The sequence below is a fragment of the Cyprinus carpio genome, chromosome B18, assembly GCF_018340385.1.
Source record: "Cyprinus carpio isolate SPL01 chromosome B18, ASM1834038v1, whole genome shotgun sequence".
Taxonomy (NCBI): domain Eukaryota; kingdom Metazoa; phylum Chordata; class Actinopteri; order Cypriniformes; family Cyprinidae; genus Cyprinus; species Cyprinus carpio.
Genome location: NC_056614.1, coordinates 18,369,563 through 18,397,032, shown reverse-complemented (window position 1 = coordinate 18,397,032; position 27,470 = coordinate 18,369,563). Strand labels below are relative to the sequence as shown.

Here is a 27,470-nt window from a genome sequence, read left to right as displayed (position 1 = left end):
CAGCAAAAATACACCAAGATGTATAAACGTATAAAACACAAGCGTGTTACTTTCATTCTTTTTCTTCCTCCCTTTCTTTTTAAGCTATTTTTTTCGATGGTGGCATAGCTCAGAAGAGACTAGCTCGTGGTAATGACAGATGTGGACACGGGCGGAGTTCAGAGCTGTGAAAGCTACACAACTGTTGGCTCGCTGAGCGCGCGATTCTCGAGTCTGCACGCGCTTTAACCACAGCGAAGCGCTTTCTTCTTAAACGCCGTTTACCCTCTGATATATCCAACTTTGGCACATTTTTTTGCTGGATAATGCAAACAACCCATAATCTTTTTGAAACGCAGAGTTTCTGCCATCAGCACTAGAAACAACGACAGAAGACGCTGAGGAAAAGTAGGCTGCGTGTCGCGCGAGAGCTTCGAGAGGTGAGTTATTATTGAGTTATACAGTGACTTTATGAAGTAATCATTCCCATTCACAAACACGCAAGGTTTGTTACATGTTAACGTCTGAAAGGAAGTAACATGAACATAATGAGTTCCGGTGTGCACGATTAAGAAAACAACAAACTGGGAAGCCAAAAAAAAAAAAAAAAAAAAAATCCTAAAATAATTCTGCGTTAACCAATGCATCACAACAACCAACGAGACCTCTGAACATTTTAAGATAATTGCGTCATATAATCGTGTCCAAGATTATAAAAACATTAAATATTTTATGAATACAGGTCCCATATACGTGCATATCTTAGAAATGTCATCTTTGAAGGATGAATTCAGATAAAAAGGACCATTCCAATGTCAAAAATGGCCTTATCCGAATTCACTCTATTCTTGTTAGGTACATAAATGTTTTGGAAACATCTATACATGTATGTAAAAAAAATATAGATTAAATGAATTAAAGCCTATAAAGTGGTGTAACCAAGTATAAAGTACTACTTTCCTTGCACCTTGAAGACATGTTGGTGTATGTGTATTTTTAAAACACATCATATTTAAAAATAAATAAAAAAAACTTACTTGGCCTAACTATGCAAGCACTTTTTTTTAAATGTCTGAAAAATTACACTGCTTAGATATTTTTGACTTCATGCTCAACAAAAAATGTGAGTTTTAATTTAGAAAGTGAAAACATGCTCATCATAGAAGAGATGTGTGCAAGTTTTCCTTTGCATGACTGCATTTTAATGCAATTTTAAATAATTCAATAGATCAACGCCACTTCATTGACCCACTTGCTTTTTTTTCAAGTTGGAGAATTTTTAACTGCACATAGACTGCCACAACCTCCATTCATATTGTTTTACAGTTAGCCATTATAAACTTTTTTCGACACTGTATTGCTTAACACCTTATCATAGAGTCAACAGGATGTTGCGATTTGTAATATTTAAGTGTAGATGTGGTTTGACACTTAAGCAGAAAGGTGATGCTTAAACTGCAGCACTAACTCAACTCACATAGATGCTTGAATAATGGTCTTTGACCCCACAGTGTTGACATATTCAAAAATATTAGAACATGTAACATTTAGCTAACCCAGAGTTTTAGTAAACAAATTAATCACAAAAAGTGAATCACCTTTTGATATTAAAGAAATGAAAGTGCGAATAGATATCAGGTACTTTAGATCTTCCTCTTTGTGCGGTTAGTTTGCACACCTTTTAATCCTATTTTACCATAAAGATAATGCCCAACAGTATGATAGGGAAATGATGTAATTATGTTGTAATTGTTAAACGTCCTTAAATGGAGAGTCTCTAGATGTTTGATTTTTGGTAGTTTATGATCCATGTCTGGAGGGTTGGCACACAAACACAGGAAATCAGATTAAATCACAGTTATTTAGGAGTATTGCAAATGATCTATGGGTAACATCTTTTTTCCTTTAAGGGGATGTTCAGGGTTTAAGCTAAACTTGCAATTAGCACCTCAGTTCACAAAAACAAACTAAAGTGTATGTGGAATTTATGTGGCTAGGCAGAAGGGAAGCTCATATTTTTATTCAAATATTTCTATTAATTATTCCATAGGGGGAAAAAAAATGAGCGTCTGACTCTATATAATGGACAATATTTTTCCATGTAAACAGTTCTTTGTAAATAATTGTCACATACTTTTTAGATATTGTGCATTTTGTATGAAACTGTAATTTACTTACACGGTCAAGACAAGAGTTGAAATATTGGATGTCATGTTGTCCCTCATAATATAATATAATATAAAAATAAATATTTATACGCATATATACATATCAGATAGTATGGATAGTTTTTCATGGTACAACAATGAAATAGGGTTTAATTTTTTTATGACCACAGTTTGCATTGTTCTTTATGATTATACTTTAGCAATACTTTAATTTAAATGGTTAATAAAATGATAACAATTTACTCCATATTTGATTACAGCCTTACACTTGTTTTCCACTCCAGTGTCTAGCTGTGTGCTATCTGGCATTGAACCTTGGAGATAAGTAATGAAGTGCTGAGTTGATGATCACTTAGGTTAAGGCAACGTGTTGCCATTTTGACCTCAAATGGACGGGATAAGACTCTGAATGATTTTATGGACATTATTTCGAGACAACAATGATTAAACTAGGATGCAAGGTTAGATGGAGGATTACTCATTTGTGGAGTGTTTTTTGACATTGCATGAATTACACTTGTCTCATCTGGGTGTGCGCTTTCTTGAGTAAGATATAAGTGCACACTGTTGAGACTGAGTGTCCTGTTTTCCATGACATCACAGTCATGTGGAACATGTCATTATTCTGGGAATGGTTACCAACACCATACTATATAATGCTAATTTAAATACAGAGTTCATTTAGAATCCGAACAACCCTAGAGGTTACAAAGATGCCGTTTTGGGATGGAAATTCAGGTGAGTTTTCTTATCATTTCCTAACTGAAAAGTTTTAGTTGTTTATAATTTAATGTAACAAGCTTGTCCAAAAAGATTTTTTGGCCCTCATTTTCTCAAAATTAATCGTTGAGTTTACAGTGAGGCATTTACAATTTAAATATGGGGTACAATTTTGTAGGGCTTAAAAGCTGAAATATAAATATAAATTTAGAAAAACAGACTTTAATTCTCCTGTGAAAATTTGTGTTTCTAGGTTTAAATCACTTTTTACAGTCAGTTTTGAGTTTCATGGCTTTGTGATGCCATGTCAAAGATGTCAAAGTAAAAATTAATATAACTTTACAAGAGAATACGTTAGTAGTAACCTGATCTTGTGTAAATAACCTAAGTGATCATATTTATTGTTTGTTATTGTGCATATACATATATTTTAGTGTTTAAAGGGTTAGTTCATCCAAAAATGAAAATTCTGTCATTAATTACACACCCTTATGTCGTTCTAAACCTGTAAGAACTCCGTTCATCTTCAGAACACAAATTAAGATATTTTTTGATGAATTCTGAGAGCTCTCTGACCCTCCCATAGACAGAAATGTAATTACCACAATCAAGGTCCAGAAACATAGCAAGAAGATCGGTAAAATAATCCATGTGACATCATGGGTTCAACCATAATTTTATGAAGCTACGAGAATACTTTTTGTACGCAAAGAAAACAAAAATAACAACTTTATTCAACAATTTGTCTCCTCCACATCAACCTGGTGCCATTTTGGAGAGGATCCACTGAACGTAAACAGCGTATGCTATTCTGTGTCAGCGGCATCACGAATTGTCACAAATTGAGGAGACGAATCGTACTTACATTGCTGTCTATGGGAGGGTCAGAGAGGTCTCAGAATTCATCAAAAATATCTTAATTTGTGTTCCGAAGATGAACGGATTACGGGTTTAGAACGACATGAGGGTGAGTAATTAATGGCAGAATTTTCATTTTTGTGTGAACTGTACCTATAAGAATTTACGTCCATTTACTTCCATTGTACAGTAAGTACCTCACTGTAACAATTTAATTTGTTTTTTTTTTTAAAGTTGACAAGTTGACATCAGCACCACTGGAAATTATATACAGTTCTTAATCGGATCAACTTCCTCTTGTTAACATGAGAAGTTGTGCTAACGTTGATGTACTGGAATTCTGTGTAACATGATTGTGAAGTCATTTTCCATCATGTTTTGTCTATGGTGGTCACAGCCTAATTGTGGTTTTTGACATTAACACGGAAAGAGACAGTGGTACATCAGTATCTAAGCAACAAGAGCCCTCGCTGTATTCCTCATGTCCTGGTGTGACGCTTGTGTTCTGTGTGCGTGTGTCTGCCGGCACTGATGCGTGTGGAAATCATAGGGTCTTTTCATGTTTAGTGTTTTTGAGGAGTTGTTTGTCAGGGGACCATGAAACCAAGCATCCCTGTCTCAGTGGGCAAGTCATTTTTGTGTGAAAAGGTCAAACAATGATGTGTAATTCATTTCTTTACAATGTTGTTACATGTTAGTAATTTAGAGCCCTTAGAAATGTGTGTCAATTATGATACAGTAGGTTTTATAGGGTTTATATTGCTGGGATATTGCTACTTAAAAGAATTAGACTTTAAGATATACAATGGGGTCCAAAAGTCTGAGACCACTGATGAAAATGCTTCAGTTTTGCATTAAAATTCTAGTAGCAAAATAATAATTTGAGGGGGAAAAAATACTTTAAAATTGTTTATCCTGGCAGGAAGACCTGACCTTTTATGAAAAAGCAATTTACATGCTCAGCATTATAAATGTGCTTATTTTAGTGTCTTAGAAATCTAAAAAAATGCTCAATATCAATATCATATAATTAAATTAATATAATTTAAAGTAATATTAAAAACATAATAATTTTATGTCATAGTATATCTTTGTTTTAAAGGGATCATGAACTGCCTTTTATTATTTTGTACTGTTCTCTGAGGTCCACTTTTAATGTTATCAAGATTTTTACATAAAAAGTATTCTAGTTTAGAAGTAATAGGCCATTTTCTGTCCTGTTTTTACCCCCCTCATCAGAACGCTCTGTTTGAATAGTCATGGCGGATTGTAGACTCGAGTCGGAAGTCAATAAAAGAAAAATCGATAATTTTGACCCATACAATGTATTGTTGGCTGTTGCTACAAATATACCCATGCGACTTGCGACTGGTTTTGTGGTCAAGGGGAACATAATTAAAGATCAAGGGAATTTTGATTTCACAGTTCACGACCCCTTTAAAATGTTCAAAATGTTCTGTTTATTACAATTCAAATTAGATTTTGTTTTTACTTAATGAATGATACTTTGCAAATGAGTATATTAGAAATTATACTGAGTAGAAAAATACTCTTTTGTTGCACCCAGGGTGTGGGAGACGAGGTACTCCCATCTCCATGGCCTATACTCTGGCCTCGGGCCCCGACGTGGGTCCTGCCATTGGGCCCCAGCACTGCGTCACAAAGGTAGAGCTCTCCGTCTGTGGCTCCAACCTGCTAGACCGTGACGTGGCATCCAAGTCTGACCCCTTCTGTGTTCTTTTCCATGATGTGGATGGCAACTGGGTGGAGGTAAGAAGTGATAAAAAGTGTTCACTTTCCACCTTACCTCCACAGATTTATTGTGGATAACACTGGTTAACCTTTAATAAAGTCTGCTGATAGTAAGAGACAGAAAGCAGACTGACATGTGAATATGAAAGAAAAGAAGATGGAATTGGGATTGTAACAAAACAGATATGTAGAGATATCTTTGGGGACATAACCACAAGTTGGAAGCATAGAAAGCCTAGGAAGCAAAATCAGAGGAAAACAGGTTTTAATCTCTTCATACGCTAAATCTAAAAAAATGAACCAAGGATCAAAGTAGCTCGCAGTGCGAACACACGCGTGTCTGTACAGTCTCTATGGGACTGTGCCCTCAGTGGTCCAATCATCACAGGCCAGTGCTGGTGGTCAGTAGGGCAAGCCGGCACATGAAATCACTCTTCCACAGCACACTGTAACCATGGAAACACCAAGGGAAAAACAAAGGAATGTTTTTGTAGTATAAAAATGCATGGTTAAATGCATTTTAGAACATGATGTGTTTAGGACATATGAACGGTAATAATAAATGAATAGATTTACATACAGATTTACATAAATAATAAACAAAGATTCTGCCCAAGCTGTTATTAATGATCTTATGATTGTTACGCCAGTATGGCACTGATTGTGAGTAATGCAAAATAATCTCATTCTCATTACTGTAATAATTAATAAATATATTTGTAAATAAAGATTTACTCATTTACTCATTCATTTGGGATACCTTGAAGTTATGCTTTTTATTTTTTTTATTGCACTAATATTTTAATATATATGAATATAATATTTTAATTTTAATAAGAACATTTTGAGTAATAGAACTGATTGTACTGTTGTTTAGCATTTATGCATTTAACAACATACTGATTGTTATTTTTATACTTTATATTACACTACTGAAAGACATAGTGAGTGCATGAAGTTGCACCATAAGTGGCTGTAAATCCTGTTAATCAAATTTTATATTTCATTACAGCTGGCTCGAACAGAGACTGCTGTGAACAATCTGAATCCAGTATTTGGTGTAAAATTCCAAGTGGATTACCACTTTGAGGAGGTCCAGAAGCTAAAGTTTGCCATGTTTGATGAGGACAAATGCAGCACCCAGCTTTACGAACACGACTTTTTGGGTGAATTCACCTGCACACTGGGAGTGGTATGGTAACACTTTCATATTTTACCTACTTCCAGATCAATTTGCTATATGTGGTTTCACACCAATGTAATGAGATAATCTTAAGTAATTAACGTAAGCTTTTATGATCTTAGTTATGATAAATTAGCTCTCTCTATTGTCTCTACTTGTGTGTTTATCAGACCATCTGTTTTGTTTTAGATTGTGTCAAATAAGAATCTACATCGACCACTGATTCTGGCTAATGGCAAGCCAGCAGGGAAGGGGGCCATCACAGTAAGACACCAAACAATACACTATAACAGACATATGCATTGATGGAGTTTGTACCAGAGCATCATAATATGCTCCATTTGGTCTAGATAACAGCACAGGAGTTATCAGACAACAGAATAATCACCCTAACCTTGTGTGGGAGGAAGCTGGATAAAAAGGTGAGTTAAGAGGTTGTGAAAACCATTCAAGTACTTTAATAAAGCGCTCTGTGATAGAGGATGATGATGTTTTTGTTTGTGGCTGTTTTCAGGACTTTTTCGGTAAATCAGATCCCTATTTAGAATTCCACAAACAAGGGGATGATGGGAAATGGATGATGGTTCACCGAACAGAGGTGAGATGCTAAATAGAAACTATGTTGCTGATATTCTCAATTATGTTTTGTTCCTACAGTTTTATCAGATGTTAAGCTTGTGTTTCAGACTGCATTCATCCATTTAATGAAGGCCAGGAAGTGAATAATAGACATTTGTGTGTGTGACTTCAGGTCATTAAGAACACTTTGGATCCTGTATGGAAGCCTTTCACAGTGCCTCTTATCTCACTTTGTAATGGAGATGTGGACAGAAACATCAAGGTATGCCTCAATATTTTGTGTCTTTATCTAGTAGTCTATGTGTGTGAATGTTACCAGTAGAATTGTGTCTAGGTTATAATATATTCATGAAATAATGCTTCCAAATGTATATATATATATATATATATATATATATATATATATATATATATATATATATATATATATATATAGCTTTTGAAATTAGATTATTTTAGGTGAAAAAAGCTATTTTGTCTTTGGCAGAAATCATGCATTTTCACTAACATTCAAAATAAGATTTTTAATAAAGATATGAATACTTTTATTGAACAAGTATACATCAAATTGATAATTTAAAAACATTTATAATGCTACAAAAGATTTTTATTTCAAATAAATTAAGTTCTTTTGACTCTTCTATCCTGAAAATATTATCAGTATAATGGTTTCTACAAAACTATTAAGCAGCACAATTGTTTTCAACATTGATAATCAGAAATGTTTACATATTTGGATGATTTTTGAAGAATGGTAGCATACATCCAAATGCATTACATTCAATCAGGCTGCAGCTTCTAAAGACCATTTGTTTTACAATTTTGTCACTCTGATGCTCTTTTTCATACAACAAAAAAGCAAGGTGATCACTTGCTGTTCAGTTGAAAATTTGCTTGGTTTGTAAAAAAAAAAAAAAAAAAAAACTATATATTTGGACCAGATTCAAACTCTTTAATGCTAAACAAAGCTGTATCATTACTATATCCCATCTTTCACCTATTCATAGAGCTACTAAGCAGTTTCGATTTTTCATTTGCTCATATGTCTTCTCGTTCTGATGACCCAGAATGAATTCTGCTAAATTTTATCAGGATCCATTTCCTTTAACATGTTCATACACGTCAGTACTCGCAGTAAATGTGTGATGTCACAGGTGCTGTGCTACGATTACGACAATGACGGAGGCCATGACTTCATCGGCGAGTTTCAGACCACTGTTAACAAGATGAGTGAAGCACAGAACGGAGTGGAGGTGGGCTTGCCTTCAATTAACACTGTAGAGATTCATAATTTCCAGAATGTAGGAACTAAATGCGTGAAGTAAAGCTTGGCTCACACTAATGCCTGCCACTCTTGTGCCAGAATACTATGTGAGTACTAGCTATGCCTCATTATCTGGCATAATGAAACTGAGAATTAGTGAGTGAGAGAGGGAGAGACAGAGAGGAGAAAAGAGGTGGGAGGGAGAAACAGAGAGAGTAACTGGCTCTTTTGAGATGCAAATTACTCTTATTTTACCGCTGCCTTGTTTACCAGAACAAGCATTGTGTGTCGCCAGTCACTCTTAAGAAGAGCATGTGTAAATGTTCTCCTGGAGAAAGAATTAGTATACTAATAAATGCCCTTTTGCTCCTTTCAGGTACTGACATTCTTTTGCACAGCCTTAGCTAGGAGATATGATGTATTTCTTGCCATGTTGTAAACTAATTGAGCTCCCGCAGTGATTGTCACCCATGTTCACACTAGAATTCACAGATGATGCTGATACTTGTATTATCTTTTCAGAATAGGCAATGTGGCGGTATGTTAGCTTTTATACAAAAATATCCATCTTGAGCTTGAAATTGCTTAAGAGAGAACTTAAAATAATGTTATCATTGGTTCAAATAAAGAAAGCTGATTCTGAGTTAACAGATTTATTATATTAGCAGAATTGCAGCTACTAATATCAAGAGACCAGGATATAATCTGAATAAATCACTGCAAAGTAAATGCAAATATTCAAGATTGCTGAAATAAAATGAATATTATTATGATTAAATAACAGTATTTTACAGTATTTTAAATAATATTTTTGTCTGAATTCACAAAAGTTTAAATTGATTATAATAAATATAGAATTAATTAAAGTGGACAATAAAACAGTGCTCTCTGTTCACAGGTTGAGTTTGAATGCATTAATCCTAAAAAACAGAAGAAAAAGAGCTACAAAAACTCTGGGGTCATAATAATGAAGTCATGCAAGGTAAGGAAATAAAAAAGGGAATGAAAATGTTGACACATTCGCTGTTCACAGGCAACAAAAAAGCAGTATTAAATACATTCTGCTTGCACATTAAAGCACCTTCCACGTTCCGGCTTATTTAATTAAATTTATATTACGAATAAAGGCCTTTAATTGTGGCTTCACTGTAAGGACAGATTAGTTTAATAGTGCTAAATCCTCTTTAAATAACATGTATTAATATCAGCACAAAACACTTGTCACTCTTGCACCGTCACCATTTAATCACCTCTATTGATGGATTCAGGCATTAAAATAGAACATGACTCAGTTATTCTCACTAAATCTCCATTTGAACTCACATTAACAGCCTTTTTATAACCTTTAGCCTGAGGGAATGTGAAAGGGTGGTTACGTGTGTTGTATATGTGAAAATAAAACGTTTTGCTGTGCCGTTCCTTTGTTAGATTACGAGAGACTACTCCTTCCTGGACTACATTCTGGGTGGCTGTCAGCTCATGTTTACTGTGAGTATGATAACGTCACCTCTGGAATTGAATGTCTGTTTTTTTTTTTTGTCAGTGATTTGAGGGGAGGGGGGTTCATGCATGCAAAATGCAAAAAAATATCATTTGTATGCAGATGATTTTGAAAATATATTCTGTCACTGAGAAAAATTTTAGCTGAAAACCACAATGGCAGAATGCAATCAAGAGGGTTGTAAAGTGTCCGATTTGAAGTGTCTGTTTGATGGTTTACATCGCTGAGCACAAATGATGGTTAAAGTCAAATTTGTTGAATCCGGTACTCTAAAAGCTTTCTTTCCGTACACTGTCCACTTGAGCAGGCTCTATATATGGTTCCTTTATGTGACTCAATTGCCTTCACTAGTGTGATTGGTAAGAAATGATACAGAAAGTGAGTGAAATTCACAGGTTGCTATAGTTACAGTGTGCTGCAGTGTTGAGGTCTATGTCTCTCATTTGAAACTAAAGACAGAGAGAGAGTTGGATGTAAAAAGAGAGAGGGAGAGAAAGCAAGAGAAGCTGTGTGAGCCTCTGAACAAAGGAAAGTGATTTTGATATCTTGTTTGCATGACGCCACCTTATGATGCATGCTTGTTTGTTGCCCTGCAGATTATGATAAACCCTCACAGATTTCACCAGTGCAGTTTTTCTGTCTAGATTATTATTATATTTAAATATTTTCCTATGTTAAAGTTTGATTAGTTCATCCAAAAAAAAAAAACATTCTATTTACTCAGTTTTTGTTATAAACCTGTATGATTTTCTGTCTTCTGCAAAAACACACAAGGAGAAATTTTGAAGACTGTTGTCCATGCTCTTTTCCATTCAGTTGTATTAAACAGGGACTGGTCATTTTAAGCTTCAAAAAGGAAGTCAATGAATCATAAAAGTATCCTAGAAGTGAACTTCTGAAGCCATTAGAGTTTTGTAAGCTCACTCAGCCTTCCAGTGAGGTGTTAAAGAAGTAGTTCATTTCCTTTTTATTTAAGAAATTTATGTAGCGTAGTGATTGGCCATTTTCTAAAACAAATACAAATTTATATAATTTTTTAACCACAAATGCTCGTCTTGCAGTGACTAGCTGGACCTTGCGCATTATGTAATCACATACGCATGACGTAGGCAGAAGTGTCGACCCAGTGTTTACAAAGCGAACGTGCAGAGAAAGTCAAACGCCCTTTACAAGAAAAGGTAAAACAACGATGTCGGACGATTTTGAAGTTGGAGGAGAAAATGAGATGAAGTTTTTCGCCCTACCCTATCTTTTTGAACCAAAATACAGAGATGAAGAGCTAACCATGTGTGACTTTTACAAAGTGATTACGCAATGCATGAAGACATGTGAAACCCAGAGCTAGTGCAACCATTTGTGGTTAAGACAATCATAGACAATCGTGGTTAAAAAGTATATTAATGTATATACTGTATATTTAAAAAAAAAAATGACTGGTTGTTTCACTAGATAAGACCCTTCTTCCTTGGCTGGGATTATGTAGAGCCCTTTTAAGATGCACTGAAACTTCAATTTGGACCTTCAGCCCATTGGCAACCATTGAAGTTAATTACATGGAGAACATTTCTAGAAAGTTTTCCTCAAAAAACTTAATTACTTTGCGACTGAAGAAAGAAAGACATGAACATCTTTGGATGTCATGGGGGTGAGTGAACTACTTCTTTAACTGCTGTGACTGGATAAAAATCTTGTTCCAAACCCTTAAAAGATTTGTTCGTCTTCAGAACTCAATTTAAGATATTTTGGATTAAAATCAGGATTCTTACTACACCAACAATTACTTCCACACACACCTATTTACATAAATAAATAAATGTACAGTACTAAAGTGCTGTACGAACTGCGCAAACTGTTTCCCAGTACCATTAAAAAGGATACATTCGCACCGAGAGTGTGTACTGGGACGTGATGTAAGCCGGTTGACAGCGATGTCATTTGTGTGCGGCTTTCAACAACGTTAACAAAGAAGAACAGTATTAACAACAAGAGGATGGAGGACGCTGTGATCGGAGCTGTGTTTTTGTTGTGTCTCGCGGGTTTCACAATAATGGACATGGAATGTTGACGTATACATAAATCGATTGAAAGAACGGAATCTCCAATGAAAACTGGCAGTGCTACATTTGCTACAAGTGCCTGCACTTCAGTGTCCGTATATTTATCGCTGTTCGCCATATTGCGAATTAAGTTGACACAATGTTTACAGTATGTTACACGGCGTTTTAAATCATGGCAGGTGAGGGCGATTTCATATGCATCTGGCCAATCAATGTATACTTACGTCATGAATAGTACCAGTTGTGCTGGTTAGACCCTGCTCCAGAGTAGGAGCTAATTTGGTTCTTGAAAATGGCAGTCCACGATGTCTGACGATGTCTTTCATACTTTTTTGGACCTTAACAGTATAATTTACTTGGCAGTCTATGGGACAGTCACAAGCCACACGAACAAAACCCAAAAAATTTTAAAAAGTGTTCGGAAGACGAACAAAGCTTTTACGGGTTTGGAACGACATGGGGGTAAGTGATTAATGACAAAATTTTCATTTTGGGGTGGAGTATCCCTTTAAGATCCCGATCAGTTTGATTTATGAATGAATCATTTAGAACCATTCAGTTCTTATGAACTGATTTACTAAAAAAAAAATTGACTGAAAAGAATGATTCATTCATGAATCTGACATCACTACTTCTCTTGTCAATGCACCAAGAAAACGTGTGAGAGTGAATCAATGATGTTAGCATTCTCATTTTTGGGTGAACTATCTCTTTAAACTTGACAGATGTTGACAGTATTTGTGAAGACACTGTCTTCAATTTCTTCCAGCAAAGATTAATGGTTTAGGTCATTTACTGCTTTCCTGCTTTCACTGCATCATTCTTAGAAGATCCAGTGTGCTGGTAGTTCTTCTTCTTCTATTATCTTCTTCAGTGCTGCAGCTGTGATCTCAGTTCTCAGTCCTCATGCAGCTTCAGTGCAGCTGTTTACCAAGTACTCACAGCATCTTTATAAAGCCAGTCAAGCTCAGGGTTCAACAGTGGCCAAACAGACTCATGAATGCAGCATTCAGAAGAGATGCTTTCTCTTTATATTGAAGATTTAGGATTATACTCACTGTAGCAAAGGACATTGCAAAATTCTGGAAAGGAGAATTGGGCAAGGTCTGTAGGTTATTTTATATCATTTAAAGGTAAAAAACAAAATTTTAGTCTTCAGCTGTTTTGTCTCCTTTTAAGCTGTACTTCTTAAATAAACAGTACATCTAAAATGAAAATTCTGCCATCATTTATGGTGCCAAGGTGGAGGGGAAAGCAAAATATCTCCTTTTTTGTTTAACGGAAGAACAAAAGTTTAAAAAAGAGGGCAGTAAATGATGACAGAATTTTAATTTATAGCTGAACTCTCTCTTAAAAAATGGTGTGAAGGGCATATTGTATATTCCATGACTCCATATTTATCTACTGCAAGACAGATACTCCTGCAAAGAAACAGTTGTAACAACCACATCAGAGAAAATATAGTAGACATCACTTCGGTTTATACTCATGCGCTAAACTTCACAGCTCGGTCACCCGGAGGCCATGACAGGCAATGTGAGGATGACTACAATAAAGGGCATCCTCATTCTGTCACCTCCTATTCCCCTCATCCTATCATTTCCACCCTCTTCCCTTTACATTCCCATCATTAATCTGTTTTCAGCCTCAGGGGAGTGATCATCCAGTGTTTAGGTGTGCTCTAGCAAGTGTGAAGGTTAGACACAGGGTCTCCCCTGCATTGGTAAACATGTTTTGTTGCAAGGATGTAGTCGGAGAACATGTTTCCTGGTTCATGACTGGCATAGGACAGAGCTATCAGATCTCAGCTTGAGCAGATCTGGCGGTACAACCTCCCTGGGTGTTAACAGCGTCGCCTTTAGCTATGAGCTTTGATGTCCCACTAACTGAGGGAAAAGCTTATGAAATGCATCGTACTAACAGCTGCTTGTATTTTTTTATACACCAGTCTAATTGGCATGCATTGGCTTATTTTATTGTGAATGTGTGTTTTTCCAGGTTGGCATCGATTTCACAGCGTCCAATGGCAATGCCAGGGAGCCGTCGTCTCTGCATTATATCAACCCAATGGGCAGCAACGAATATCTTTCTGCCATTTGGGCTGTAGGCCAGATCATTCAAGACTATGACACGTATGTAACAGTATTTTTAATAAAAACACAATTTAAAGGTCCGCATATGGCCACAAAAGCAGTGTCTGATAAAATCACACTCCTTCTTGTTCACACTCCATGTCCACAGGGACAAAATGTTTCCTGCACTTGGATTTGGGGCTCAACTCCCACCCGACTGGAAGGTGAGAAAAAGCATCCATAACTGTGTGTGCATTTGTGTCCACATAAATGTATTTTTGTGTGTTTATTTTTGTGCATCTCATATTAGTTGTCCTTTGAAATAATCAAATAGAATTGAATGCAAAAGGCTGCTAAAGCTTTCGGAAGTGTGAAATGGAAACCAGAATTTGAAGTGCAAGACAGAGAAGAGGCAGATAAAGAAAATGAATAATACTCACATATCCCAATGATTATGCAACTGTCATCCCATCTGCGTTGCCATGGCACTGGAGTGAATACAAGGAAGTCTGAGGGGGGGATTTCACAAGGAAAGAATTGCACCCGCCTTTAGTGCTGTTTATTTTAATGCATTACATTTCTTTTAGCACTTATCTCTGCCGCTTGTTATTTATGCCCAGTTATAGTGTTCTTCTTCATCAGTTGATGAAAACCTGCTGCTTTGATCAATAGAAATTGTACACAAACCTCTTAAACTATAACAGCGTAACATGAAAAATAGCACTTGTGCCAGAAAATGGCTTTTGTGAATAAGGCATCTTTGTGCTGTTAGTAATTGCAGTGATTTATATATGAAATATACACTACTGTTCAATAGTATCTAGTTCAAAAGAAGTTAATACTTTAGCAAGGATGCATTAAATAGAGCAAAAGTGACCATAAAAACATGGTAGATTTCTTTTATAAATAAATGCTGTTCTGACTTTCTATAAATCAAAGAAATCTGGAAAAATGTATCACAGTTTCTACAAAAAATTAAGTAGCACAGCTGTTTTCATCACTGATAATAAGACATAAACCATCCCAAACTTTTGAACAGTAGTATACTGTATGTGTCATAAAAATATTAAATGTCACAATCACCAGCTGGCCATCGAGGGCACTCCAGCTGTTGATTGTGACATAAAAAACGTATTAGTCCTATTTTTGTTATCTTTTTTAGCTACTGACGTGTTATTGTTGTTGTCTTTTTCTCTTTATATTCCAGGTATCCCACGAATTTGCAATCAACTTTAACCCCACCAACCCTTTTTGCTCAGGTGAGGCTCACAGACATTTTTGGTTCTCCCAAAAATTAAAATTAGGCCATAAATTACTCCTAGGTGTATATGACTTTCTTTCAGACGAATCTAGTCAGAGTTATATTAAAAATGGTCTTTGATCTTTTAAGCTATTTAATGCCACTCAGCAGGTGTTGCAGTGCTTCAGTCCAAAAGAAGTTATAAAATAAAATGCGCCCATCCTTAATAAAAAGTGTCTCACATGGCTCTGGGGTGAACAAAGGCCTCCTGTAGTGAATCGATGTGTTTTTGTAAGAAAAATAACCATATTTAAAATGTAATAATCAATTTAATATAGCTTGCGCCAACAGTTGTACACGGAAGCAGCTCCCGGGGAATTATGCATGAGGTCAGCTTTGCGCATGCGCCGCTCAGAAGTGACGAACACGGAAGCGCAGGGGAGAGATCAAAACAAAACAATGGTCACTAATTAGAAGTACAAAACGAGGATTTGTAAAGAAGAATGTCGGAGGACTTCAATATAAGCCAAGAGGAGACTAGTTTTCCTTTGCTAAAGTAAGGAAACTTTGCCTCCTTTGCTACTGATAACAAATGTTGGTTTTCACGAGACTCACCGGCGCATTTGCAACGCCGACCTCATACGTCATCCTCCCGGAGCTGCTTCTGTGTACAACTGTTGGCGCAAGCTACATTAAAGTGAATGTTACGTTTGGAATATGGATATTTTTCTTAAAAAACACATCAATTTGCTACAGGAGGCCTTTATTTACACCCAGGAGCCATGTGAGACACTTTTTTTTAATGGATGGGTGCTTTTTATTTCACTTCTTTTGGACTGATGCACTGCAACACCCGCTACATGGCATAAAACAGCTTGAAAGATCAAAGACTATTTTTAATATAACTCCAACTGGATTTGTCTGAAAGAAGAAAGTCATATACACCTAGGATGCCTTGAGGGCGAGTAATTTATGGCCTGATTTTTGGGTGAACTAACCCTTTAAGTTAGTATCTATCATGGTGCATCTATCGTGGTTTTATGTGCATGCAGGTGTGGAGGGGATCGTTCAAGCTTATTCCAACTGCCTGCCTCACATCCGCTTCTATGGACCGACTAACTTCGCCCCCATCATCAACCACGTGGCCCGCTTCGCTACCCAGGCCCTCCAACAGGACACTGCAGCAGTAAGTGTCAAAACATTTAAGAGAATCATGGGTTTTCTTGAGGAAAAGTAGGGAAAGAAGTCTAGCTTGTTAATCTAGGAGCAATCTAATGCTTGGGATAGTACGCCAAACCTGTTTCGGAAGTACATTTATCTTGTTCGGATTGTATGATAGCTTGTACATTGATAAACTGATGGATTTAGCAGATAACTCTCTGAAATGCTTGCCATCTGTTGGCCATGGCAGTCTCACATGTGAAGCTAAAGCACTTTGAAAACCTCCGTGAAGTTGGCACCCCATGAAAAGAAATAATCACCAAAACTATGCCATTCGTTTGTGCTACTGTTTGTGTTGATTTGTGCCGCAAAAACGGACGTTTGTGCTGGTTTGGTGTTTGAGATATTAAACATAATTTTTTTGACCGTGTGACGTCACTCTCCACCCCATGTTGTCAAAATCACTCCAAATCTGCACAGGTTGTTTGTGCTGGGTTTCTGCCGGACCTGCGGGTTTGTGCCGTTAAAACAAACGCTCTATGTATTTTCCTTCCTTAGATATAACCAAAATGTTTTGGGAGCTGTGATGTCACTCTCCACCCCAGTTCGTCTAAATCGTGCCGTTCATTTGTGCTTGATTTGTGCTGGTTTGTGCCATTCAAATTAACAATGTAACCTTGACCTCTTCTTAAATATAACAAAAACTTCACTCTCCACCCCATTTAGCGCGGACACAGAGTTTTTTCTTTTCTTTATTTATTTTACAGTGAGTCTAAATCCTTTCGTTTGTGCTTGATTTGTGCTGTTAAAAAATTGAACACTGCATTTATCCACCTTAAAAAACCCAAATAGGCCTATGCTTCAGGGCGCTCTTCACAACAAATGCCACGTTGTGCTCGATTTGTGCCTTGAAAAGAAATCCTGGTGGTAATTAAAATTCTGGCTGTAACTAAAGTTCTTCATAAATAACCTAATATGCCATTATAGGCTATATGTAGGCTAAATGTAATTATATGGTATGACTGCATTTAGTATGCATAGCCGCTGGAACGTATATAATATTAATAAAAGTTTCATTTCTTTGTTTATAAGTGAGTTTGTCTTTATTTCTTTTTATTGAGTGCCAACTTCACGGAGGTACTTTGGAAGTCCCTCTGGATGAGAGCATCTGCTAAATCTTTTAATTGCGTAAGCAAATGACTGTCTCATGCATTTTGCCTCCTGTCACTATTAAGCAGTTTAACAGTTAGTGTCCACTCATTAAATGGACAGAAAGGCTCGTCCTCAAGTTACAGATTGGTGTGTGTGTCTCAGCACAATACCAGATAGTAAGTCTCCATTTAAAAGCCTTATTAGTCTTATTACATCCAATTACTTTTGTCAACTTGGTCTGTAAGACTGAGGAAAGACTGGAGTGGATCCACACTCACTTTATGCAAATCTCTCCACTGAGAGAGGAACAGTATTACTCTGTGTTCCCCCTCATACGCTGAGTGGAAATTGTAAAAGCTCCTCGGTTTCCTAGATAGTTGGAACATTTGCGTGAGGCACATGCGGACAGACCGGGGCTCACTCTCTTCCGTGATAGCACAATGTGTCTGTGTTTCATCAGGCAGGGTGTTCCTGCAGCTTTCCACTTGTGAAGTTTAGCTCACTCTGTTAACTTCCTGTGAGCGTGTGCGAAATTTGCTTAAAAAAAAAAAACCTTGCACTCTCAACTGTGGCTCTGTTAGTGCCTCTTGGCTTTTGCTGATTCTAAGCTGGCAATTTTGAATTAATTGCTAACCTAATCAACTGTAGACTGATTTATGGCTTTGTAGAATGTTTTACATTCACATACTTTGAATTTTCTCTCATTTTATTTGTTGCACAGACACTTTCTATTACTATTAAACTGACTGTTGGCTTCATTGTATTCAAGAAGTACATACAGTAATACAAATTCTATCATCATCATTTACTCCCCCTCATGTCATTCCAAAATGATGACTTTCTTTATTCTGTTGAGCACAAAAGGAGAAGTTAAGCTGATTGTACTAGCTGTTTTTTCCATTCAGTGAAATAAAGGGGTGGTGAGTGTCAAGTTCAAAACATGCATCATAGAAGCACCATAAAAATAATGTAAAGTAAGGAACTTACAGTATGTGCTGTAGTTTTTGATGCTATAGTAGCTTTGTGGGAGGAACACAACTATAGAAACGCAAACCCTCCATCTCAGCACTCAAATCTCCCAAGTTTTTTTTCTGATATGCCAAATTCAAGTCACATGGACTATGTTTATGGTATGTTTTATGTGCTTTCAGGAGTTTGACAGCCTCTGTTCATAAATGGATCCTGAGTGAACTGGAACTATTGGTTTTCAGTAGGAAGTTTTTCTGCATTTGCATGGATAGAGAGGTTGTGTGTGCAGATGGAAGAGAAGTCAGTGATCAGTCTTGCTGGTGTTGTGTGTGTAGAATGGGTGTGCCTGTGTGGTTGTTTGCTTTTGTAATAGACAACAGCACTGACCCTGGCTCAGCCACTCACAAAATGTGCCTTCGGTTGTTAGTTCAAACTTCAAAGTCTGCTGAGGGGCTTTGAACAGCACAGTGAGCCCAATTTCTCCTGCTCTTATTATCAGTCCAGTGGAAAACAACCATTAAAATCCCTTTTCAATTATAGCTATTTATAGAAGTTGATTCAGCGAACAAATGTTCTCTCTTTTCCCCCAGTTGTTCTTGGGTTTTAATGACTAATGAGGCTGCGCCCTCAGGTCTGCTCTGTGTACAGGCCAGCAGCAAGGCCAGCTTCAGAGGAGAAGGAGAACGGAGCAACGTTTTTTTTTGTGTGTGTGGTTACGAGGGAACAAGGCTGTCATCATACAGACGACTGGCAAGACATGGTCAGATTAGAACATTTTTTATATTGAATTGAAATAATTAAATAAGTTGAAATAAGATATTATATAAAATTAAAAGGTGACTTGCATGAAGCCTGTTAAGTACATGTCCATGTCATATTGCAGCCCAAATAAATTATGTAGTGCATAAAGAAAATTAAGCCTCTTTTTAATAAAAAGCATTTTTGCATTGTGATTAATGTATCATTATATAATATTATACAACACATGTATAATGTGCACCATGATATATAAACACTTAAGAATTTAAATAAAAATAAATATTACATAATTAAATTATCTAATTTGATATAATGTAATGTATGTGTGTATTATATATGTAATTAAATGAATTATATTATATATAATTATATATTATATTATGTAATATTCATATTAAAAAATTAATATAATAACTATTTTAAAATAATATACATAAATAAATAATAAATACATTATCCGAAAATAAAAAAAATAAAATAAAACTTTATCTGTGTATAAGCGTATATTATAAAATACACATATTTAAAAAGTAGAGTGTCCAAACACTTAGAATTTGAGGAAAAACTGACTGTCTTCAAAAAATGCTTCATTGTCTTTCAGCAAATCATTTATTTTGAGCATGGGGCGAATTAAGACCTGGACTTGTTTTTTTGGAACTCATCCAAAATGTGTTTTGTAAAGAATTACATTTGACTGAGCACCTTATTTGATTCTGCTGCTTAAATGATTAAAACAAACTGAAAATAAAACAATGAAATGCAATGAATGCATAATTAACATAGCTCAATCTCTCCTGGTACGAATTCAAAATTTCATGTCAATCAAAACTATAACCTGTATGAGTGCAAGCAGTTCCTCTGGTGCCGGATCATGAGCCGAACACAGTGCTGAACTCACACTTCATAACTAAACACACTAGGCCTGGAAGGAAAACTTAATAGTTAGTTATTATTTAACCTCCTTCAGGAGAGCCTAGAGCGCTTTCTATCCCTAATTGCACCCTGTCACCTCTAAAAGATAAAAATGGGTCGTGAAGAGAGATAGAGAAGAATAGAGCCTTAATGCAGTAGGAGGAAGATAGTGCTGCAGGCTCACATCTTCTCTTAAAGCAGAAGGGGTTTTGTGAACTCTTCAAGTGTGCCATAGTCATTATTTGTTTCCAGTACAACTGAATGGCCATGAGGTCACCGGAAATATTTTATATCTATTTATACAGACCATTTGAAGCTGAAAAAGATACTCACAGAGAAAGGTTTTCAGATGAAGAAATGTGGTTTCATAAGAGCTGCATTATGGGTGTGTGAATTTAATGCTAGAACACTTGATGAGGTAATCAGTCAGTTTTATGTGTCTGTAAATATTTAGCTTAGCAGCGTTTGTGCCTCTGCTCTGGATAATGAGACGCTAATGAGCCTGTCTGTTAGCACATCAAAAGCCCAGACTTCAGAGGGCACAGCAGGTAGGAAGAGGTAGGCTGTCTACACAGTCCACTGTTAGTGACCCTGGGCAGGTACCACAAGAAACCCAGCAGCTAGCAGATACTAACTGCGTTTAAGCCTGTCCAAACAGTGTCTTTGTAAATGTTAGGGAATCCAAACGAATTAGGCTTGTTTTTCAACATGCTTCCTGCAGTATCTTGCGGGTTTGGGTTTGTTATATGTTGGTTATTTGGATGGTAAGTGATAAGACAGCTTGTGTGACTTCGTTATGTTCTGAGTGTGTATATTTAGGAAGGTTAACACAGTGCCTACAGGAAGTGCTGCCCACAGTGTCTCAGCAATACAGTATGGCGGTTAGGGCAGGGGGCGAAGCCTTGTTCCTTGTTCCGTTACGCATGGCTGTACTGCTCATTTGGTCAAAATACACCTAAGGGAAGAGAGCGCGGCCTTGGTTTGTGTGTATTTCTGTTCCAAATTATGATGCCTTTTTGATAATACTTTTCAGTGATCTCTTGCTCTTTCAAGAAAAGATGAGTGGTTCTTGCCTGTGCAAAAATTGCCACTATGATGCAAATATGCTCTGGGTCATTGCTACATGGTTGCTAGGGGGTTCTGGGGGTTTAAAATATGTTTCTATGATATTCTGATCTCTAGATATGACTTGGGTGTCTCTTAAAGGGATACTCCACCCCAAAATGAAAATTTTGTCATTAATCACTTACCCCCATGTCATTCCAAACCCGTAAAAGCTCTGTTCGTCTTCGGAACACAATTTAAGATATTTTGGACGAAAACCGGGAGGCCTGTGACTGTCCCATAGACTGCCAAGTAAATAACAGTGTCAAGGTCCAGAAAAGGTATGAAAGTCGTAATCAGAATACTCCATCTGCCATCAGACGTGCAATCTGGGTTATATGAAGCGACAGGAACACTTTTTGTAAGCAAAGAAAACTTTATTCAACAATTTATTTAACTTTATTAAACAACTTTATTCAACAATTCCTTTGTCAACAGTCTCCTCTGTGTCTCTCCATATCACTGACCTCAAAAGTGTTGCTTACTTGGCAGTCTATGGGACAGTCACAGGCCTCCCGGTTTTCATCCAAAATATCTTAAATTGTGTTCTGAAGATGAACGCAGCTTTTACGGGTTTGGAATGACATGGGGGTAAGTGATTAATTACAAAATTTTTATTTTGGGGTGGAGTATCCCTTTAATATACACTACTGTTCAAAATCTGTACAGAATGTTTTTATATAAATATTTTTATTTAATGAGGACACATAAAATTTATCAAAAGCAATACTGTAGAACTTTCTATTCAAAGAATCCTGAAAAATGTATAGGTTTATACAAAAATATTAAGCAACACAAATGTTTTTTTTTTTTAATTGCTAATAATAAGAAATGTTTGAGTACCAAATCAGCATATAAGAATTACATCTAAAGCATCATGTGACATTCAAAACTGTAGTAATGACTGCTGATAATTCAGCTTTGCCATCACAGGAATAAATTACATTTTAAAATAGATTAAAATAGAAAACATTTAAATTGTGTTTACTGTATTTTTATTAAATAAATACAGCCTTGGTGAGCATAGGAGACTTCTTTCAAAAGCATTAAAAAAATCTTACCAACCACAAACTTTTGAATGATTGTGTAAATGTTTTATGCCCTTTTGCTCACCAGGTGAAAATTATACATCCAACTGTTTAAAAAAAGTGATTGCAATGGTCTTTAGAATTGCTAAGTAAAAAGTCAAAAGAGCCCATCTAATATTTTAATGCCTAGATTTGAATCAGGTCCCTCTTTAGAAAAGTTCTAAAGTGCTTGCAAGCACCACTAATAAGTCATAGACTGCATAAGTGATGAAATATTTTTGTATAGCAGGCGAGGGAACACTTTAGAATGGTGTTTCATTATGCAACGCTGTTTGGAGGCACTTGACTCAAAGATTATTTGTCCATGAGAGTCTATACTGTGGTAAATACTTGATTTCTGTCTCATCTCAACAGAGTGGAAAAAATAAAGAACAGTTTCTTCTGCTGTTTGCCTATTTAGGTCACATCACCAGCTAAATTTAAGGCCAATTAGCTTTTGTACCAGCCTCTAAAGTCCCAGTTCTTATGTCTGCTGTTCCAGATCCAACTTTCTTCTTTCTGTGTGAGCAGTGGGGCTGGACTCCTGGAGGAAGTATTGAAATATGTTGTCTATGAATTAGGGCTGGACAGACAGGCAGCGCTCCATGCTAAGTGTTACTGTCAGAGAGGAACTGCCACGGAGAGGAGGAGGAAGGGAAAGTGACAGCGTAAATCCCTCCACACATTTACTCCAGCTCCCCGTCTGTCTGCCTGTTGTGTGTGGGGGGGAGGGCGGTGTGGCTGCTTTAACAAGAAATTCAGCACATCACTGTGTCTTATTTTCCTTGACTTTGTCTTTGTATCTCAAGTAGACCGTCGGATTTGGAGCTAGATGAAATATCTGTCTTTACCAGCGCTTGCTAAATACTGTTGTTCATAATTAAGGGTTAGAGGTTTTTCAAAACGTCAAATTGTGGAGCTTGTTTTGTGATTATATGTACCATTTTCACCAGGTGGACGAGAAAAAGGGCACCCCCCAAAAAAAATATATTAAAGCATGAACTCCATATTTAGGGCTTAGAAAATCATAGAAATTGCTCTTTATACTTGGGACTTATATGTATGTAAAACTCCAAAACACAACAGCAACTGCATAGCAATGCCTTAGCAACACGCTAGCAACCACTTAAAACACCCTAGCAACAGCATAGCAACTACACCAAATGTTTTAGCAACTGCATAGCAACACCCTATCATACCCTAATTAAACCCCCAAATCACCCTAGCAACCATGTAGCAACACCCTAGGAACCTCCCAATACACCTTAGCAACCAACTGGCAACTAAATATTTGAATAATACCTCAGCCCAAATACCCCCCCCCAAAAATGCTGGCAACTGCATGTTCTTTTTACTTGGGTAACTAAACCAGACATATTTGCACCTGCATAACAATACCCTGGCTAGATCTTATAAAATCTTAGCTATGTCGTAGCAACCACCGGATCACTTAAGCAATGCCCTAGCAACCATCTGGAACACCCTTGCAAAAGAAAAGCAACATCCCAGCAACTACAACAAATGCTTTAGTAACTGCATAGCAACACCCTAACAACCACCCAGAATACCCTAACATTGTTGACCTCACATCTAAGGCCTAGAAAATCATAGAAATGGCTCTTCTGGCTTGGAAAAGTGAACCCTAGCAACCACATAGCAATAGCAATGCCCTAGAAACCACCCAGAATACCTTAGCGATGCCCTAGCAGCTACCTCAATTGTATAACAGCACCCTAACAACTACCTAACAACCTTAGCAATGCCCTGACAACCACCCACAACACCCTTGCATTGTAGACTCCATATATAATGCCTAGAAAATAACAGTAATTGCTATTTTTTAGTTGGAACTTGGGTAATTAAACCCCCAAAACACACAATCAACCATGTAGCAACACCCTAGGAACCTCCCAGAACACCTTAGCAACTCGCTGGCAACCAAATACTTTAGCAATGCCCCAGCAACCACCCAGAGCACTCTAGCATTGTGGACTCCATAGCTAAGGCCTCTAACTTAAACCCAAGACACACCCTAGCAACTGCATAGCAATGCCCTAGCAACCACTCAGTATGCCGTAGCGACACCCTAGCTGCTACCTCAATAGTAAAACAACACCCTAACAACTACCTAATAACTTAGCAATGCTCTAGCAACCACCCAGAGCACCCTAGCATTGCGTTAGTGGGTTTTACATGTGCAAACTCAATTTTCTCAGAAAATATAAAATTCTAAATGGATTTTTCTGAGCCTCCGCTTTGTTTTAACAAGATGTTTTCAGGAAGTGCACCAAATTTAGTGTATGCAACATTTAAACAGTTAAGCACTGTAATAAAGTGATATAAACTTCCATAGACTCCTTTTATAGTTTCTCTTTCCTCTTCTGCAGCAATACTTCACGCTACTGATCATTACTGATGGCGTGATCAGCGACATGGATGAGACACGTCACGCTATAGTTCAAGCCGCCAAGCTGCCCATGTCCATCATTATCATCGGGGTGGGCAACGCTGACTTCACCGCAATGGAGTTTCTGGACGGAGACAGCAGCGCGCTCAGATCCTACACGGGAGAGGAGGCGGTCCGAGACATCGTGCAGTTTGTCCCATTCAGGGACTTTCGCAACGTGAGTGTTTCTCTTCCTGATTTCCTCTCTCGATTCTGCACTGCTTCAGTTATATAAGGGTGTTATCATAGGGTACATGATGCAATGCCTTTAAAATGGTAATTTCAGTGCCAGGTCAAAAAGTCTTTCCCGAGCAGCATTAAACTCTCAATATTATGCAGATGAATTGACCCAGATGCTTTAGCTTACGCATATAATCAATATTTCTGTTGCCGCAGACCTCTGGATAGTTTCTTGTTGTTCTGAAGTGAATCCAATCCTGGATCACGTATGTAAACAGAGTCTTCAGTAGGAGTGTGAGTGGGCGGTCTGTGGGCCATGTGATTTCCTCAACAGCAGGAGGGAACGGGCAGCACTCCCTCATTTGGGCTCCATTCAGAGGAAATTAAAATTCATTTAGCTTAGAGAGAATATGGAAGGAAACGGTGCCAACTTTCACCGCCGCGCAAGCGAACGTGTCTGCCATTTCTTCGTTTTCATTACATGGAAGTGGATTTAACAATCTAACAAGTGGCCAATGCCAACGTGTGCATCCTCAATGATGTTGTTGCATGTGTTTGTTGTTCTCGCAGGCTCCGAAGGAAACTTTAGCCAAATCTGTATTGGCAGAGCTGCCGCAACAGGTCACACAGTATTTCAAACAGAGGAACCTGTCGCCTAGCAACACAATGCCGGAATAAGCGCTGGAGGCCTGGAGTTCACACTGCATGTTGCCAAAACCTGCTAACTGTTTACAGACCCCCCTTGACCAATTCAATGAACATAGTGCATGTTTTTTCTGTACAGAAGTGTTTTTAGTAAATGTTTTTATTTATTGGTTTATATATAGACAGCATATATGATGACTTACCGATCTAAATGCAACGGCCATTTGTGTGTCTGTCACAAAATGTGTAACAGTTTTTGGCTGAATGTAACTTTATACTACCATTTTCTGTGTTTTAAGAGAAGTGAAAGCTAAAGAGTACTTTATGTAGTGATTTGTATTTAGTGCTAATCGTATGGTGCCATGGTCAAGGTGGTGTTGTTGATTTTGTACAGTTTTATTGTTGTTTATGTTCCACTCAGGTCAATAAATTTCATTTGAGAAAATCATGACTGGCACACGCATCACACGCCACACAATCAAACTGATTTGGAAACTGAGGCTCTAGATCTGATTAGCGCTTTGCTTGTGAAAATTGCTGCAGGTTGGTAGTGAGTCACAAACAACACCTTCAAATAACAAGTGATCAAGCAACGCTGTGCTTTTAGAACACTTTGCATTGATCATTTTGAGCAGTTTACTACATTTGATTTTGATTTGAAGTCATAAGAAAAACTAAAGGGCAAAAAATCCAAAAACCATAGGAATTTTCTTAATATTTTAAAGTCTTATTTTTGCAATTACATGTATGTCATTTTAAAGATTACAGATGGTTGGCTTGTTTCTTTTTTGTCCATAAAAATATCTAAATTATATTTGTAAATCATGATACATTTACTTAAGAAGCAAAATGACAAGATATTAAGCCTTGTTTTCAGCAAGTTTATGCTTAAATTCCCTTGAACTTTTGATATATGAGGTCATTGTGCTATAAAAACATTCTGTAAGTTTCAGAACTCAAAACTCAGAGAGACAGGTTATGGAATGTGCCACTTTGTGACATAATAATGTGGCTAAACACCACCTCCGCAGAAGAAGATCAACGCCTGCTTTTACATTGCTGCCGGTTTAGCCCCGCCCACCGATTCGCGCACAGTAGGCAAATGACAAGAACGAGTTCTACGCAGAAACCAAACGATAACCTTATTTGATTACCTTTATTTTTAATTAAAACCTCAGTCCTTTGTTCAATTTATTTGACTGTGGATTCATTTACAAACAAGGCACAATTCGATGCAGGATTTTCAGAAAGATTGAGACTAAAAGACGATGCTGTGTCGACTATATTGAATCTGACAGTAATCTACAGCACACAAGTGTGAGTATTACGTGATCATTATTGCTTTGTCTGTTGTTACGGATCGTTTGATATGTACTGAGTGTTTATGCACACAGCAGCGTCCATCTATGAAGGATGTAAGCTGTCAAACATACACAAGTGTGTTAGCCAATCCTAGCAGTGGGTGTTTACTTCCGAGTCTACGATCAAAACAGGACATAAAATACTTCGCCTATTCCTTCTAAATTGTTTTTTGAGGTACAAATATTGATAACATTATGTGTACCTCAGAGAACAGTACAAAATAAAAAATATGTAATACATGACCTCTTTAAAACATGTTTGTTTTTAAGTAAATTTATCTTGATTTAAGAATTTTTAGACATTTGTAATGGAAAACAAGACAAAATAGTCAAGGAATCCT

General features: G+C 37.0%; 1 protein-coding gene across 2 annotated transcripts; it reads left to right on the top strand.

The window, feature by feature from the left end:
• Positions 1-28: 28 nt before the first annotated feature.
• cpne2 (copine II) lies at positions 29-26,216 on the top strand. Of its 2 annotated transcripts, none has more exons than XM_042744164.1 (16): positions 29-419; positions 5,293-5,495; positions 6,490-6,669; positions 6,850-6,924; positions 7,011-7,082; positions 7,175-7,258; positions 7,412-7,501; positions 8,394-8,492; positions 9,402-9,485; positions 9,932-9,991; positions 14,060-14,193; positions 14,303-14,357; positions 15,341-15,392; positions 16,426-16,559; positions 24,885-25,121; positions 25,694-26,216. In XM_042744164.1, exons 2-16 carry the CDS (start codon positions 5,322-5,324, stop codon positions 25,799-25,801), a joined length of 1,638 nt encoding a protein of 545 aa, XP_042600098.1. In that variant the 5' UTR covers positions 29-419; positions 5,293-5,321; the 3' UTR covers positions 25,802-26,216. The 2 variants fall into 2 exon arrangements, with proteins under 2 accessions (XP_042600098.1, XP_042600097.1); XM_042744163.1 differs by lacking the exon at positions 29-419 and adding an exon at positions 2,747-2,885.
• Positions 26,217-27,470: the final 1,254 nt, after the last annotated feature.

What these genes read in the sequence shown, in the direction of transcription:
- cpne2 (XM_042744163.1), top strand. Translation starts at nt 2,861, where the DNA reads ATGCCGTTTTGGGATGGAAATTCAG. An exon ending in TGATGGTTCACCGAACAGAG is followed by an intron (nt 7,259 to 7,411) that starts GTGAGATGCTAA and finishes GTGTGACTTCAG; the next exon opens with GTCATTAAGAACACTTTGGA. An exon ending in ATGTGGACAGAAACATCAAG is followed by an intron (nt 7,502 to 8,393) that starts GTATGCCTCAAT and finishes GTGATGTCACAG; the next exon opens with GTGCTGTGCTACGATTACGA.